We start from the raw sequence: 18,166 nt of genomic DNA on the forward strand, positions 1-18,166 counted from the left end.
CTGGCCATGCCCATCCATCTCACCCGTGGGAGCAGAGTGCCCCACTTCCATCAGGCTCACCCCGCAAGGACCACCCAAAGCCTCAGTCCGTCCAGTCCGTTTTGGACCAAGACACGGTGGAGATGGATACACAGACTTCCCAGCCAGGCACCTGCTTGTGCGCTGCCATACCAGAAGGGACCCCCCCAGGAGAAAAGTTCCACTAGCAAAGCATTTGTGGAGCCTCTGCTCCTTTAACCCGCACACCAGGCCTGCCAGGATTGTCCCTCCTGGTGACACGTGGAGAAACTGAGGCTCTGACCCTGAAGGTAGTCCAAAGTCTATCGGCAGGGTCTAAACCCTCACCTGCACGAACTCTGATAGCGTCTTGCTGCAGGACAGACTGTCGTTTCTAGGAAACACAGGCCAACCAGGGCCCTGAGCTCAGAAGTACGAACCGGAAGCAAACACTCTGGGCTGCACGGAGCACAGGCTCCCTGGAAGAGGCTCTGGTGCGCCGTGACCTTGACCTGGAGAGGACTTGATGCAAACTCCCTGTGGTAAGCAGACCTGCCAGAGGACGCAAGCCTCTACACCTGTTCTTCAGGTGCTAAAAGCCAGCTGTCCAGGTGACCGGCCAAGTGGGCATGCCAGAAGGTACGGCCAACCTCCCCCAAGGGGCACATGCTCCAGCAACTTCTCACAGGCCCCTCCCCAGACCTACGCCTAGGATCAGGCAACATCAGAAGGGGCCTCTTTTGACAGAAGGGAAACTGAGGCCAGAGAGCAGAGGAGAAATGAGGGCCCTGCCCACATGCAACATCTCATTAAGCCTCACGACCACCCCAACGAGATGGGTCTCATTCGCTCCACTGCACAGATGGGGAAACTGACTTGTCCAAGTTGTGAAGAACGAATTCCACCCAAGACTGTCTGATTCCAAAGCCAGAGACTAAGCCAAGAACGCCTGCAAAGGGAAGGCCAGCTAGCCTTCCGTCCTGTCCTCCTGGCCACCTACGGATCAGGCCCCACAATGGAGCCTGTTGCCAAAAGCAAAGCAACCATCATCAGCCCACTGGGCCTCTCCGAGCTCCAGGCCCGTCTCCTCCTGAGGGTCACTGGACGGTGGCCCCTCGGCAAGGGCGAGCCCACCTGTGGCCCCATCCTGGTAACCCCCAGGCCCTCCCAGCACCAGCACCCTCAGACAGGGGGCGAGCCTCCCGCAGAGCGAGGGGCGAGGGCAGGCCTGGGACCCAAGAGGTGGCTTCGGCAGCGGCCAGACAAGTGCAACGTTCCATACCTGCAATGTTCTCCTGCTTGGGGCAGATGCCTTTCGTGGGTGAGAGCAGGTGGTCATCTTCGTCAGGGGTGACCTGGATCCCGATCTCCACCGGCTCGGACACTTTCCTGAGCTCAGAGCGTGAGGAGGGCGGCGGGCTGCCCTTGTCCAGGCCTTTGTCATAGCAGCCACCCAGGCTGCCGCCACACTGCTTCTTCTTGTGCTCTATAAAAACCAGGATGTCCCCCAGGGGGAAGTTCATCTGACACTGTCCACAGGTGAGCAGGTCAGGGTCGGGGCCACCCACCATCAGCCCCAGGCTGCTGGGCTCCTCTATCTCCAGACCCTCATCTTCCTCGAGGATGGTGGCCTCCACATGCTCAGGCTCTGCTGGAGAGAGAAAGGAGAAGGGAAGGGGGGGGGGCAGAGAAGACAAGATGGGCTTAGGCAATCACAGGCACCCATCGCTCATTCCAACCCTTCCCCACCAAGAGGCAGGCCCCTCCGCTGCAGGATGCTAGACGTCACCACGTCCTCCCCACAACTCCTGGAGGCAGGGGGTTCACCATCCTGCGTGCAACAGATGGGCAAACTGAGGCTCCGGGAGCAGCGCTGCAGCTCCCAGAGGTTGTTGCTTAAGTGGTACTGATCTTACTGCTTTCTAGTTTATTTCCTGCCAATTTCCCCCCCACCCCCAACTCAGCATAGGGACACACACATGACCACCCGCACATCCACACACATCTTGGTTTCACCAGAGACTGGGCCGTCTAGAGAGGCGTCTCTCAAACTTTGCAACATCTAAGAATCACCTGGGAGCTTTGAAAACCCCCGACACCCAGGCTGCACCCCAGACCAATTACACTGAGAGCCAAACATCAGGCTGTGTTGTTTCTTTTTTTTTGTAAGATTCCCAGGTGATTCCGATTGGCGGCCAAGGCTGAGAACCGTGAGCCAGAGCTGTCTCTCCCTGCTTAGGCTCAAGCTGCCCCCTCCCTTCCCTCCCACCTTTCATTCACGTCCTCCCCATTCATAAGAGTCCTGCTTGCATTCCTCTACCTGAGACCTGGCTGCACACCAGACAAGAAAACAGAAACCCAGACGGGCGTCCCAGGGCCAGTCCTTACGAGAGAAAGGAACCCACGGGCTCAGAAAGCAACAAGTGAGCGTTGGTTCAAAAAGAAATATTGAAAGAAAAAAAAAAAAATGCAGGGAAGAGACGCTGCGAGTTGGCTGGCTGAAAGAGGGAGCCGGCTTTCCTGCCAAACTCTCTGCTCCTGGTCAGCCTTCTATCGCTTTGTAGATTTCCTGACACTCACCAACTCCCCACTGTCCTTTTTTGTTTGTTGGTTTTATTGTCACTCCCAGAAAAAAGAAAAGAAAAAAAAAATAATTCTTCAGACTACAAAAGCATTTCTTGGCAGATGACAAACCACACTTTCAACGGGCTGTACATTTTCATATTTCTTTAGCAGCCGATATATCTCCTTTCATTCTTTTTTGTAGGGGGCACGGGACCCAAATATTTTGAAGCTAATAAATGCCTCAAAAAGCAGCAACCCCCTCAGGGAAAACTGGGAGACACGGCAGCCGAAACTGTCATAAATAAGGGAAGCAGACGGTGAGGTTGCAGCCTTCCTCGGGGTCTGAGCACATTCGGGGTGGAATTTTTCGAGAGCAAATGTCAGTCGTCCTGTAGATAGCACAAGCGGCAGGGTCTTCAGAGAAGCAAGAGGGCAGCCAGAGGTCTGAAACCCGAGGAGGCAGGTACATTTTAAGTTGTACGGTATTTAGGAAAGGATAATGAAAACCACAGAAGAACAGAGGGAAGAAATGGAATGGGGGAAAACACATTCCGTGGCAGTGAAGTTATTGACGGGCCAGAGCCAAAGAACAGATAATTTAAGGAAAAAATTCTGTGGCATCTTCCATCCTACATATAAATCACTGTTCTGCATTTTCTGAACACAAGCTTCTTCAGGGCCTGTGAGAGTCCATGTGTAAGACCGAATAGACGGCACATGTAACATGTATGAACTAGGCATGCACGGGTCAGTGCACAGGTATTGCTGAGAAGGGAAGTGACAATGTGAGATCCCGCCTGTGCTTACAGAAAAGCAGACAGAACCCTCGATGAATTACACGTAGAAACGCACTGGAAATGTGACCGCACAAAAACACCCCGCAGATGAGGAAATCGGAAATCTCTCGTCTGCATACCTTTAACAAAAAGAACCTATAAGGTAAGAGAAACAGTGTGCACAAAGGCAGCCCCAGAAACCCTTAATTACACTTTAAAAAGAAATCGGAGTTTATTTTAAAAAGAGTTGGAAGACAATGCTACATAATTAATTTACCAATTTATTTTATGAAAAGACGCTTTGCTATGGTTAAAATGTAATCACAACCCTCACACGCCGAACAGTGGTTCTAGGGGGGGCTGGGTTCCAGAACGGTTTGTGAACGGTTTGCCAGAATGTAAGAGGTAATTATTCGGTGCCTCTTTTCCCTTTAATGATCTAACATTGAGCAATACTGTTTATATTGAAAAGCTCGCACCTTTAATTACCAATTACATATACATAATTTCAGAGCCAAAGGAGAGGGCTGTGAAAACAGTTCTTTAGAAATATAAGGATGTATTGTAGGCCATTACTAGAGAAGGAACTCTAATAAATGGGGGGGAGGATGTCAAAATATTGTTTTGTTAAAAAGAGAGAGAAAGAGAGGCACAAAGGAAATGTGCTAAAATGCAAAAAAAAAAAAAAAAAAGGACAAAATGAAATTGAGAATTCAAATGAAACAGGGGTGAGTTCTGCAGAGGTACCCGGGCCCTCCTGAGCGGGCCTGGCAGCCGGCTGCATCCATAAGGGCATTTGATAAAAAATAAACAAAGACCAGAGCTCATCCATCCAAATCCCAGCTTGATCATCCTTTCTGAGGACGGGGAGGTGTTTTCTGCCATCTAATTTCATCTTTGGTTTCCTTGTTTTGGTTTTGCTTGGTTTTGCTTTTCATTAACTTTTTCAGCCGAGTCCGTCCATCCGTACTCCCGGTGGGAGTTTTGGGAAGAAGCATGAATATCTCCTCTCTGTTGGGAGGTTTTAAGCTACATAATTTCAAATTTCTTTTCTCCTTTAAAAGAAACACAGACTAATTTTAAAATAAGCAAAGGTCACCTGTTCATAAGTATCCCTCCCTCACCCCTCCATCTTTTGCTAAGGACTCTGTACCAGTAATTTTTCCTTTTTCTCCTTTTTTTTTTGGTTTTGTTGTTTTGGTAACATCTGGTATTCTTTCCTTTATTTGGCGGCCTCTGCCTTTTCACTTTCCTCATGCAGCAAGCCCTTGTGAGCCCCAGTAATTGAGTTTGAAAATATCCGAAGCCGTTCACTGGGCTGCAGGTCTAATTTCTCCCTCCAGCCAACCAGCCTGAGCAGCCAGGCGCTGCTGGCGTCCCATCCCGCAGACGGCTCTGAACTCGGATCTCCAGACCCCGGGTCCAGCTCACTGCCTCCTCCAAGGGCGTGCAGGAGAAAAAGAAACACAAAAAAATCCCCTTCCCCCGCCCCAACTTGCAGTGTTGAAAGTAAAACTCCTTAGGATGACAGGGGTTTTCACCCAACTCCAAGAATGGGGTTCCCTCTGCCCAGCCCCTGGCACGTGGAGCTCTGGGCTTTGACTCTGCAGGAGGCACTTCCCAGGAAGGCAGCGACGTCACCCCGAACCCCAAAACTGTCAAATTTCTAGGCCAGAGCAGGTGGACCAAGACAGCTTGCTGAATCTCATGTTCAAGGCCTTCGGAGACACCCCCAAAGATGGGCTGTGGTTTCACTTCCGCTGGCAGGCGGATACCGAGCTGGGCGTGTGGGGTGCATGTGTGTGCGTGTGTGTGTCTGTGTGTGTGTCCCTTCTTAGAACCCTGTCCCTCACAGAAGAAATAAAAGGAGAAAGAACCACTTGCCCAAGCTCAGAGGAGGGCAAAGTGAGACGGGCCTGGCCCCCACCCCAGAACCTTCCTTCCTCTGACCTGTGGGCACCTGGATGGAGCCCACACAGCCTCAGAGAACCGGGCCTCTGCTGTGACAGGCACCCTGAGACGAGAAAGCACCAGGAAAGTGAAAAACCACATACAAACGAAACAGCCTTTCAAATTCCCAGACCCTACAAAACCAGCCCCTCAGGCTGCCCTGTCCAGCAAACTTCTTCAAAAAAAGAAGGCAAAGATGAGGTCTTTTCCCCTGAGAGGATTTCTGCTTTCATGCAAAGCTCCCCGAGTGTCAGGCAGCCCTGGAAAACACTGCTGCCCTCACTAGTACGAGCTGAATAAAGTAGAGGGATCGCTAAAATGTTTGACTCATTAGGAGGAAAAATGAATGAATGCAGCAGACGACCTGTTTAAACGTCAGGTATCAGATTGGGGTGGGTTCTGAAATGTGACGTCCGAAAGCACATGGACAAACGTGTATTTACACACACACACTTACACATTTGTTGTAATTTTCCTTTACAACAAAACCACATTTAATTCACAAGGCGAGGCCTCCTCCCAGCTGATAAATGCATTCAGAAGCAGTGAAATCAGGGTTCGCAGATAATAATGGACGTTGTTGTTAAGTGGATGGGGAAGCGCTTGGTCCTAAGACTCGCTCCCCCATGCTTGGCTGGGAAGGAATTTGGGCAGAGGACAGATGGAAAGACATCATTAACACCGGCCCGGCCAAGCAGCCCACAGGCCCCCGGCAGCTGCAAAGGCTTAGCGGGCCTTACCTGGTCAGGGACTGCCCTACACACACGCTGGGCTCCAAGGGCCCCGCCCATCCTGGGTCTCCTCTAACAACTGCCCCGGCACCTGCCCTTCGGGGAATTCCAGCCAAGGGGCCGGCCTCCTGCTGTCCCCAGAGCACAGCGTGTGTGCCCTGCTGCACACACAGCGCACAGGCCCGTGTCCCCTTACCCCTGCACTGATTCAAATCCAAATCACTATCCTTAATGGCTAAGCCACAGACCAGGAGAATCCTACATAGAATTATCGATTCAGTGATGGGGGGGGGGTGGATAGGGGAAGGATGTGGGGAGGAGGGGTGCCAGGCTCTCAAAATCTTGTGCCACCAATGTCACAGCCGCCATCCTATTTGCACGAGTGTTTACAAGAAATGTTGAGCATCCATCCGCCCGCCGGAGCCCTGCCTCTGACTGGAGACGTTACACCTGCTTCCTACGAAGACAGAGCCTTTGCCAGCCAGCCCGTGCTCACCAGTAATCTGCAAAAGGATCTTTTCACGCTCCTCCCCGCGAACATTCAGGGAGGGGCCGAGACCCCAGGCGACACCTAAACGCCACTAAAACGCGCACTCGACAGAGCGCAACACTTTCTGAGCTTCCATCAATGTTTAATTTATTGGCTCCAAGAGAAAATAACAACCGTGTGTGGCGGGGGGAGGGGTGGATGGGAGAGGGAAGGAATCAATTCTTGGTGGAGAAAATAATCTATGACTAGATGACGCTTAAAGGCTCGACAAGACATTTATGAAGTTCTCCGCACAGAGGGAATCGCGCAGTGCCCGGCAGAGGAGTCGCAGATAAGCGGGGAGCCTCAGCCGAGCCAGGCACGTGTTCCGAGGACGTTCCTCGAGGGGCCACGGAGGGTCAGGACGCAGCCGGGTCCCTGCCCCCCGTCTGCCCACCAAACTCCCGCCTCCAAGCAAGGACCCGGGGAGAGTGCAGCCAGGCTGGTCGGAGACAGGTTCCACCGAGAGATGAGCTCTCTCTTCCCGGACCACCTGCCCTCCAGGGAGAAGGGCTGAGGACTCCAGCCTGTTCCAGGTGTCACCCAGACCCCGAGCCTCCTTGAGACCCTCAAAGGCCACCTCCCCAGCTCCCTCAAATCAGCTGCAGGGACGGGCACACACCAGGGCCGGCCACCACCCCACAAGGCCCCGTCTGCTCCATGCCAGACACAGCACATGCCTCAGAATGAAATGTTCAAGATTTCTGACATCTGGGCAGAGAGAAGGATGCCAGGGCACAACCTCATCTGTAACGTGGATTTCCCTTCCCGTGAAAATGACCCAGGGTCTGGCTGACTGGGCCCATCATGGGGAAGGCCGGGGCTTGGCCTGCATTTCAGGAAGGCGGGGATTCCTGATCCCAGGAGAGGTTTGGGGTGCAGGAAGTAGACTCCAGGTGGGAAGTTCTGCGGGTGTAAGGAGCACCCCCATATACATACACACATTGTCCTCCATGCCGCCTGCCTGGTTTCAGAATACTTGAGCATGTTAAAATCAGCTCGCTGAAACACACCCTAACTTGCTCCATGGGCTCAGTCCAACCTCTCCCCCCTCCCCCACTGCATCCACCTCTCCAGATCCCCCAAAACTGAGCTCCGGAGGCTGGGTCTCACACATTCAAAAGCAGGAAAAAGAGCCCATTAAGGAAAGCAGCATTCAGGTGTATTCACAGAGCCCGTCCACTACTAAAAGGTTACTAAGAAAAAAGTCAAGTCCGTGATACCAAAGAATGGAGTGACCTATGTTTTAAGAAATAAAATAGTTCTTTAAAGAAAAAAAAAAAAAAAGGAAAGGTACAGAAATACTTCTAAACACATTCAGAAGATTCCATAAAATTGCAAACGCCTTAAATCTTCAGAGACACAACAGAGCTCATAACGATGCGATATAAAAGCATTCTTGGGGGCCCAACGAAGATATTTGTTTTATTTAACGCTGTGCTTTTTCAAAGGTGCTAAACAGAAGAAAAGAAGGACCGTCCATACAGGACGCTGAACTACAAGCCCTTAACTGGAGGAGATTCTCTGAGGCTGACAGCAAAATAGCAAGAGTGGAAACTGCTTTCAGCATCTCGTTTCCAAGGTAGAAATTTAAACATGATCCTCCAACCCTTTTTTAATTCTTAGCAGGGCATCCATTTCTGAGGTACATGTTCATCACAGTAGCATTGGCATTCACCTTTCTTGAGTCATTTTTGTGTGTTGTTTTAGCGCAGAAGTTGTTAGAACATTCTCAAGTGTATTTGCATTTCAGCAGTTCAGTTGAAGGGGGTCATAAAAAAGTTGTGTAAAACAGAGGATTTTTTTTTTTTTTTTACTTTGAAGTTACCTAATTTTGTGTGGTCTGGGATTTCATTATAGTACCAGAGCTCAGGCTGGCTGATTCAACACCCAAGCAGATTATCAGCTGCCTCGGAAAAAGAAATAAAGAATGAATTTCTTGAATTTCAGCAACTACACAAAAGACTTGCATATGTCAAAATGCCGGACGAGAGTCCCCGTGAATGTAGCACCATTAATCAAAGCACGATCTGGTGTCACTTTTGCCAGTAAAAACGATGCTGTTCCCCTCACCCCACTCACAGGCTCGTGCAGAAGACACATGAAGTGTATCCCTCTGCTTTCATGTGTCTCCAAATAGCCTGCTCTCGGCACTTTTTATACACGCCTAGGGAAAACTACTGCTCCAGGGAGGCGGTCAACAAACGGCTTTTCTTGGGGAGGGGACGACAGCTCGGGTAGATCTCACTGAGGTTTGGCTCTCTGGGAAGGAAGGAAGATTTGTGGGATGGGGAGCAGGGGGTGGGGAACAGGACACACAGGCCCCCAGGCCCAATCGTGTGAGTAAATAAAGAGAGCTGGGAAGTGACAAAGCCACTCTTAGAGCAGCCGGGTGACACAGACATTCACCCCTGGTCTTCTGATGTGCCCTCTCCTCATGAAAAAAATACACCAGTGGGCCCGCAGCTAACACCACCTGCAGATGCTTGGCCGGCATCAACAACTTGACCGTGGGCATGGTCCCCAAGGAGCATTTACTTTCCCTTGTCCTCCCAGATGTGACAACAGCATTAAACTTAGTCCAAAGTCCCTGGAGAGTTTCAGCTAAAGGTAGGACCTATCTGGACAGCCAGAAGGTCCTTCCTTAAGCCATAGGAGATGCAGGAGATAGTCCCCAAAGGTCAAGGACCCCATCTTTACCCTCCCCCATATAATATTTTTCTTCACACATTGTGGTATCTGTAGTCTATGTTTAGTTACAGCTTGTGAAACTCCCCCAAGTTCCAAGGCAAAGGATTGGGGATTTCTGAAATGAATTTTTTGAACGGTTTTCTGCAGGCCAGAGGCAACTGCCCCAGCCCAAGGCTTCGAGGTGACAGTGAAGCCTCATCTCTGAGTTGTCAAATGAGCTCGCTGCCACAATATGCTTACAGCAGGCTCGATTCAAACATTAAATGAAGTAGAGAAATCATCAGATAAATTGCTGGCCCTCTGTACTGGAGAGTGAAGGCTCTTGCTCTGGCTGATGACAGCGCTAGGCTTTTGTCTGACCTAATTTATTTCTCTTCCAGGTTAGAATAAAGCACTCCTTTCCTGTCGCCACGTAACCTCTTCTGCCCATATACTGAACTCAAGCAGAAGACTCTGGGTTAACTGTGCTGTCTGCAGATTTCTTGAACTTGGAGAAGAAGACATTATAGATCCACAAATTCCGTGATCAAAAAGCACACATATTCTCCAGCACGAAATTACACGGTTAGGGGAGAAATCATCTCATTAAGGGCACCGTTTGGGGTGAAAGGTATTAGCAACGCTGGGTCTAGCAAGCACATACTGCTTCCAAACAAAGTTTTACACACTATTTGAGTTGGCATTTTATCTCTTTGGGGAATGGTGCTATTTCCTTCAGTACAGTGGGAACATTACCTAATAAATGGAATTGAGAATCCAAGTGTTATAAAATCTGAGCTGAAAGGATTTCCACTCATCAAGCTGTTTTAGACGCATGACTCCCCAGAGCAGTGGCAGATCCCCAGGTCTGTGACATGCAACACAGGAATGGACAAAACGAGGTTCACTCTTCCCAGACCCCCCTCACCCCATCAGGCATGCCTCAACGACCTAATGCAATTCAGAAAGTCAAGACCACAGACTAACCGGAGGAAACACGCCCGTTCAAAGCTAACAATTGTAACTGGATTTTTTTTAAAAAAATTTTAAAAAAAAGAAAATTGCCCCCATCTGCCTAGTGAGGGCTTGTAAATCAATGCCGATGGCTTGAAAATAGATTTCTCAAACTTATATTCTCATTTTGTCCTGCTCGACTCTCTGCAGGAAAATCAATATTACAACTTCACACTTAGGACATTTTGCAGCAACGTAAACTGCTTTCGCGGCTGATGGAAGCCGGGTCCCGGCCCCTCGCAGCGACGGCTCCACGCATGACACGGGCACCGAGCTCCCCCTAGCTGCCAAGAAGCGCCAGACGCCGCTGGGCGTTGCAGCCTTGCCATCAACTAAAAGCCAATTCAACTGAAAGTTTATTTTGGAAAGTATTTTATCACAACAAGCAACAGAGAATGCAAAGCGATCGGAGAAAGGAGATGAAAAGGAAAAAGAGAAGGCGGGTGCAAGCCGTGTTCTAAGCCCAAAGACAGTGCCAAGAGCTCGATTCTGATAAGGCGCTAGAAACCGGTGCCCTCTACAGTGGGAAACTGATCGATTGCTTTGCCTGCTTCCATCTCACCTGAGACAGATGCTAATTACTGTCCGGTGCACCCAAAATCGGCCTTCCCTTTGGTCAATAAGACCCATCTAGCCCTACACAGTGGTCAGCAAAGCATCACACCCCACCATCTGACTCAGCCTCCCTCCATGTTCCTAAGGCCGCCTTCACCAAAGCAACTGCATTCACTCCAGCACTTGAGAAATGACTCGTTTTCTGTTATGAAATATTTTGAAGGCCAGACAAAAATCGCCAAGGCCAAAGCACAGACAGAGAGCCACCTCCCACCCTCAAAAAAAGGAAATATGCCCCCGTACATAATTTTCAGGGAGGGAAAGACTACCCTTTAAAAATATTATGGGTTGTTAAAATATGCTCATGGCTATTTTCTCTCAGGTGTGAATTACAAATGAATAAAATCCGCCTGGCATAACACCTTGGATGAACACATTTCTATTCTCCCTTAGAATCAGAGCAGCTGACTTGTATCACACTTCTAATGATATGGGGTTCCCTTCTATGCAGAAGGGAGACAAACTTCACTCCCCCCACCAACTACCAAAAAAAAAGAGGGACCCAGGTCTTATGTAATTTATCAGAGGCCCAATTTTGAAAGATATGTGGACACCTGGAGATATACTCTACCCTGGGGAGTTAAGATAATTGTAAGCACAGCGGCCTTCAAAACACACAGCCACAGCAAAACCTAATTTAAAAGGCAACCATGGAATTAACACAGCCTAACTTCCGCGTCAAATCTTGGGTCTCTAGTTGTTCTGCAAAATCGTGAATTCATACGGAAAATTACTAATCTTCCAAGGAAACCTGTTGGTGGGTTGTTGAAAAAATCACCTTCGCTGGTGCTGTGTGATCTACCCTGGCCTTCTTATTTCCTTCGGGAAGCCTCAGAGCTCCTGCACGGCCTGGGGTTCATTTGCCTCCCCACTCACCCGGCCTGGCCCAGCGGGCTCACGGCCCTTCCCTCTGCCTGGTCAGTCACTGCTCCTCATCCTCCCCTTTCCACTGCTGTCACTGTGTTGTTTTGTGTTTGTTTTTATTGAAAGCTCTGTCTGTCCTCCGGTTTTAAAAGCCATATCCATCTGGGTCAAACATTTTGAAACAAACCAGAAGCCTAAGTCTTCATCCCCAGCTGTCTCCCACTCTCTCTTTTCTACCTCACCCCTCTTCTCACTGGCCCTGTCTGTAAATTTAACTAGCTCATTATGGAGCCCTTCTCCCACTTGCCAACCCCCCTGCAAGATGATCGATGCTGTTTGTGTGCTCTTCTGTTTCTCAAACCATCAGTTATCCTAAGTTGCATCATCTCTAAAGAACCTGAGGCCGGCGGGCTGCCACCCAACTGAAGATGCACCACGTTTTAGGCTGTTTCTTTCAGATTTAAAATCTAAAATGTGGACCCCGGATCGGGGCTGTGACAGCACCCATTTTGCTGGCCAGGGCTCCAGAGCACCCGAGACCCACGACTCCTGCATCATTGTGGAGAGGCACACTCACACAGGCCCTACAGCCTAAACTGCATCCAATTCTTGCCTTTCCCCTGCCTGCACTCCCACCTCCCGGGTGACATAGGACAGACAGAAAAGCCAGCTGCTTTTGGATAATAAATAGCCTTGTCTGAAAACTGGTTGGACCACTCTCCCTGCTTAAACCCCTGCATATGCCCTGGGCTCCGTGCACCCCAGAAAGGCAGGTGGGATATCCTTTGGCCCCTGGTCTCCTTCTCCCCACCTCTCCTTCCCTGCCACTGCTCCGGTGTCAGCCGGCTTTCCCCAGCACTGCTCTGAGCAAGACTGATACAGCCGTGAAACAAATGAAGGATGGAAGGATGTTGCACTAGGCACCCCTCACCCCCCATGCCCAGCTGCCGCCAGTCCTCCTGGCCAGGGCTTGCTCCTGAGGTCGCAGGAACACCAGAGAGGAGAGAGCAAAAGCAAAGCGAACCTACCTGCTTCTTTCCCCCTTTACACACAACTGCAAACACTCCTGGCTCCTTCGCTGCTGCCAGCTTGGCAATGCACCCCAGACAACTCCCCCTTCCCGGACCCCCCTCCCCAAACTTCCCCCTCCTCAAAAACAACCCTTGCAATATACAGAGGCTCTGTGGGGCAAATTGCCTCCTGGAGAAATTAGGCGTCTGCAAGTACAGACATTCTAACAGCCACTCCACCATCTAAACGGGGGAGGGGGGTAGAATAAGCGATTGCTAAAGGATTGGTAAAGGACGAAATGTCAACTGGCGATGAGGACCTTGATCAAACCAGGCTCAAATATGGTTGCAAAACATTTTGTTTTAAATGCAACCAGCGAGTCTTCTTTGATGTTACAATGATGAAAAATAGAAGTCCTCTTCCCTCCCTCCAGAAAGGTATCCCTCTCCCAAAGCAAGCCCACTTTAATATCTTTTCCCTTCCCCCCAAAATAATAATAAATCCACAAATTCTTACTAATGTATCTGCTGTAACAAAGAAGAGATGGCAGCAGCAAATGCTCCAAGCAGATGGCTCCTATGCTGGGTTTTCAGGGGAGGGGAGAACCCCTTTATATATTTATTTATTTATTTAAATTTTTTAAAATATAACATAAATATTCGGCTCTCGGCCGCCCCGCAGCCAGTCCTCGGCGGCGGCTGGGCGCGCAGCCCTCTCCAGCTCCGCGCCGGCAGCCCGGCCCCAGCCTGACGAGGTGCTCCAAGGATTGCAGGAACACAACCTGCCCGCTGTTTCGATGGCACCCAGAGGACGTTTTATTTCTATTGCAGTTTAAAAAAAAAAAAAAAAAGCAAAGGCGACCCAGGCACCGCGAGAGAAAGGACCGCGGGGAAAGGTTTGCGCGCCGCGGAGCAGCGGCCCCGCGGGCTGCGGCGGGCGGGGAGTGCTGCGAGCCGACCTTCCGGGTGCAAGCGTGCAGGCAGCCGGGCGAGCTCCCCTGCAAACCCCGTACCTGGCCCGCTCCCGCACGCTTCTTCCCTTTGCTAAACAAACCCGACTGGGGCGCTGGAAGCTGCTGCGTCTCTGCCCCGCTGCCTGACTTTGCCCGCCCCGCCACTTGCTTGAAATCCACACGATTTCAGCCGGTGGATTTCCACTGCGACCTGCCTTGTTTATTTAGATAGGGGAGATGAAAGATCCGAGATAGGAAGATGGGTGAGAGATTGATAGATCTCTTTCCTTTTTTCTTTTTTTCTTTCTCCCCCCCCCCCCACTATTTTACAAGCACATCCCTCTCTTCCCACTCCTAGCTAACAACGCTTTTTTTTTCCCCCGTGGCGGGGATTTTTCACCAGCCCCCGACGCCCCCACCTTTTTTTCGAGTGGGGGAAAGAAGACAAGATCATCCCAGGAGACAGACGGAGGTGGGGAAATGGGGGTTGGGGTGCAGGAGCCCGGCAAACAGCCACGCAGCTGGATTCTTTTGCAAATAGCAAGAGGAGGGGAGAGAAAGGCGGCTGCGGAATCCTAGGACCGGCGTGGCCGGCGCCCTGGCCGGCCGGGTGCAGCGCCTGGGGGACTCGGAGCCGGCGGCCGCCCCTCGCCCCGCATCTCCCCCAGGCCCGAGCGCACCCCGCTCTCCTCCGCCCGCGCCGTCAGCGCGGACCCACGCGCTAGCCAACTTTTCCCCACTTCCCGGCTCCCCCCTCCCCCTCCGCTCCCCCAGCCCCCTCCCCCTCCTCTCCAAACCCCGCCACCAGCGCCGCCGCCGCCACACACGCCGCTCGGAGGGGCGAGAGTCCAGCCGGGATCCGCGCGCACACACACACCTCTTCCAGCCCGCGCGCCCCCTCCCCGGCCCGGAGCCCGCTCCGCAGGCCCCCGAGCCCGAGGCGCGTCTGACTGCGCAGAGCCCGGACTCTCCGGGCTGCAAAGAAACTTTCCCAAGGCCCCCCGCCCCCTACCATGCTCTGGGCCGACGCCGCTGCCTCTGCGAGCCCGCGGGCCTCCCCGGCGCCCGGCCCGGCTGCGCCTGGCTCGGTGTCCCCAGCCCCGGGCGCCCGGAGCCCCATCCTCCGGCCCCTCGCGCGCACGCCGCAGACACTTACGGGTGATGAGCTCCCTCTGGGACAAGTGCTGCGGGTTGCCCTGTTTGCGGCGGGACATTGCCCCGGCATCTATTCTGGCATCGCCCGGAGAGCTGCACCGATGGGGGGAGTCGGGGGAGGGGTCCGAGCCGCCGCCGCTGCCGCCGCGCCGCGCCGCTGCCGCCGCTGCCGCCGCCGCCGCCGCGCCTCCTCCTCTGCCCGGGTTGGTGTTTTGGTTTTTTTTTTTTTCCTTCCCCTCTTGCCCTCTCTTCCTCCTCTTCTTCTTCTTTATTTTGCGCTTTCTTCTATGCTGTTTTTTGTTTTGTTTGCAAAAAAAGAAAAAGAGAAGGAAAAAGAAAAACCTCTCGATCTAAAATAGGAGAAAGGCAAAAAAAAAAAAAATCTGCTCTTGCTTGCCGCGGACTGGCTGGTTTCTTCAAAAATATATTCTTTTCAAGGAAAAAAAAATTGCTTACACTTCTTCAAACTGCTTGGCCTCCTGGACTTGCAAATGTCTTCTTGAACTTAAACCGGATTTTGCACCGGCTCCTGACACTTTCTTTCAGGGTCTGGTAGGTGGAAAGCGCACTTCTACCAGGAGGGGGGAAAAGGAAAAAAAAAAATGCAAACAAATAAAAAATAGAAGAAAAAGAAAAGAAAAAAAAGCAAAGAAAACTTGGGGACTTGTCTCGTACCCCCTCACCCCGCCCCCTCCAAAAACCCAAAGCAATGTAAAACTGCCCCGGTTCGGTTGTTTCTGGGTTTTCTGCGGGCTGCCTGTTTTTTCTCGGAGACTGACCCTTCCGAGGCTCTGGGGGGACTCCAGGAGCGGCTCCTTCCCAGTTCACCTGGCAGGCTGGCGCCGGCCAGAGAGGCTGCCGGGTCCCCGCGAGCGCTCCCCAGCGCTCCCCCGGCGCCGCGGGCCCGAGGGGAGCTGGGCTGAGGGGCGGCTCGCCCAGTGCGCCTGGGTCGGTGCGGGCGCGGACTGGGAGCTATAGATTGCAACGTGAAGATGGCGGAGTCCGGGTTCTCTGGGAGCTCTCGGTCTCTCTATGGCTGGGGCTGCCTCTGTACAATGGGATAAAATTCAAGTTCAAGTGCGGACGTGACGTTTAATCTGCACTAGAGACAAAAAGACCCAGAGAGTCGGAGCACTGGGGGCGACTAGCGGTGGCTTTTTAACATTGTACCCTGTAAGAGAACAAGAAAGCACACACACACACACACACTCGCGCGCGCGCGCGCGGACACACACACACTCACACACATTCACCCGTGCGCACACCCGCAGTCCAGGCCGGCCACACGTGCAGCGTTTTAGTGCGCTCCTCTCCTCCCCGTACACTGCCAGCGCAAAACGCCCGGTGGGGCGGGGGGGGGGAGGACGCTGGGCAGGATATTTTTAAATAAAAGAAAATCCTCCATCCCTCCTCCCCTCCAGGGAGCTGGACCCCGAGAGAAGAGGGGCGGAGTGCGCTGTGCGTGGAAGTAAGTTGAATCAACGCAAGTCCCCACCCACTCATCCGAAAGCTCTTTGGGGGGGGGCGTGGGGATGGTTGTGAAAGAGGGTTGGGGTCGACACGGGGACTGGGGGCAGATGGTCAATTGCTTCATCTCCCTCGAAAAGTAGCTTGGTTGTTTTCACTTTTGTTTTATTGAGGGGTCGGGGTTAAACTTCCAAAAAGTGCCTCCATGTAAATCCTGATATTCCAAACTCGGCGAGAGCGAAGCGGACAAAATAAAAGATGCTAAGAGGAGAGAATGAAGAGCACATTTGGGGGAGGGGAAACGTGAGACCTTGCCTGAGTCGCATTCCGGAAGGAATGTTCACCCGAATCTGTGCGCTCCCTCCGCCTCATCCCATTAACTCCTTGGGGTGTACCCGGACACCCCGGCCCCAACGTCGAGATCTGTGGGAAGCGTGGGGGTGAGGGGCAGGGCTGCTCCACGTGGGAGAGGTTCTCGTACCTGCTGACCCAGAAGTAGGTGTGGCCGGATCTCTGGACCCACTCGTGTGGGTGACTCCCTCAGGTCCCCCAGTTCCCTCCCACCCCCTGACAATTACTGCAGCCTGGAAGTAACGCCCCCCTCCCCCAGGGCTCCTCCGCCCAGGGCAGGACTGGAAATCGCCCGTCAGACTGGGAAGGACACAGCTGCCTTGTCAGCCGTTTGATCTGCAGCCGGCGAGGACAAGAGGAGTTGTGGGCGCCTGTCCGTGGCCCGGGGACAAGGCCAGGCCGCAGCCCGCGTGGACCTCCACCCCACCCCCCGCACCTCCAACCTTCTCGTCCCTCCCCAGGCCGCAGCCAACTTCATCTATTTCGCGACTTGCCCTCCCGGCTGGGCGCGCCACGCGGCCGGCCCCCTCACCCTTCCCAGGGCTTCTCGGGTCTGGGCCGGGAGGCGGCGAGGGCGGGTCCGGGCCTGGCTCAGGACTGGGCTTCGCGGGCGAGCCCAGCTGCACCCACCCCACCCCGCCCCCAGGCCGGGCCCTGGCGGCCTCACCGGAGCGAAAGGCTGGGCCGTGACGCCTCCGGGCGCGCCGCCTCCCTCAGGGCCTTTTCCTCGGGGGAGGACACGGGGGTGGGGGCGTTCGCCCCCAAGGTCGTGGGTCGGGCGACTGCACCGACAACTTAACAGAGCGCAGCGCCCATTAGCGAGGACAGAAAGACCTCCCAGCCCAAGCCACCCCCACCCCTAAAAAATAATAACAATAAAATGTGCCCTAGCATGCAGCTCTGCGGACCGGGCGGCAGGGTCGGCGGACGAGCGGGTGGAGACTGGGCGGAGGGGGCGGCGTGGGGGGCGAAGGGGCGCGGGTGGCGAGCCAGTCCGCACTAGCTACCCACCCGCGGCTGCACGCTGCAGCCCATCACCCACCACCTACACCCCACCTCCACGTGGTCCAAAGTCTGGAAGCACCTCCTCCCATGCAGCCCTACCACGAAAATCTTTCCAGGAAAGTGGCCTAAGTAAGAAAAAATGCCCACACGCACCTTAAATAAACTTCTTAAGAAAGCCATAAACCGGCCATCCCAACTTGCCCACATTCTTAAATTTGGGAGAGCTCTCTTTCTGAGCACTGGTGGTGCGAAGTCCAGAGAGGGATAGCGCTTTGCCCAAGGTCACACAGCGCACGGGGGCAGGTCTGGACTCAAATCGCCGCGGCTGGCCTGCCTCCCCGCGCCGCCGGCGCTCCGGCGCCCGAAATCTCAGCACGCGACCCTCACCCTCCCGGGGCCGATTGCAAGGATGCGGGGACCCGGTCTGTGGCCTGGGGGAATGGGGCAGCCCCCTCCTAGGAAGGGGGCCCCTCCGCGGACTGTGCAGGGTGCCCGGGGCCCCGGATGCAGCTGC

The 18,166-nt window shown here is 53.2% G+C and overlaps 1 protein-coding gene across 4 annotated transcripts in view; it reads right to left on the reverse strand.

Annotated features, from left to right (window-relative positions):
• Positions 1-14,888, reverse strand: part of BCL11B (BCL11 transcription factor B) — a 90,802-nt gene extending 75,914 nt beyond the window's left edge. For 2 of the 4 annotated variants that reach the window (XM_061182887.1, XM_061182885.1), the window contains exons 1-2: positions 14,831-14,888; positions 1,280-1,645 (exon numbers count right to left, since the gene is read on the reverse strand). In XM_061182887.1, the coding sequence (XP_061038870.1) occupies positions 1,280-1,645; positions 14,831-14,888 (424 nt within the window). Of the gene's footprint in view, positions 1-1,279; positions 1,649-14,830 lie in introns of all 4 variants that reach the window. The other 2 variants (XM_061182886.1, XM_061182884.1) reach the window with 1 other exon arrangement.
• Positions 14,889-18,166: the final 3,278 nt, after the last annotated feature.

The sequence above is a fragment of the Eubalaena glacialis genome, chromosome 2 (genome assembly GCF_028564815.1).
Source record: "Eubalaena glacialis isolate mEubGla1 chromosome 2, mEubGla1.1.hap2.+ XY, whole genome shotgun sequence".
In the NCBI taxonomy this organism is placed as follows: Eukaryota; Metazoa; Chordata; class Mammalia; order Artiodactyla; family Balaenidae; genus Eubalaena; species Eubalaena glacialis.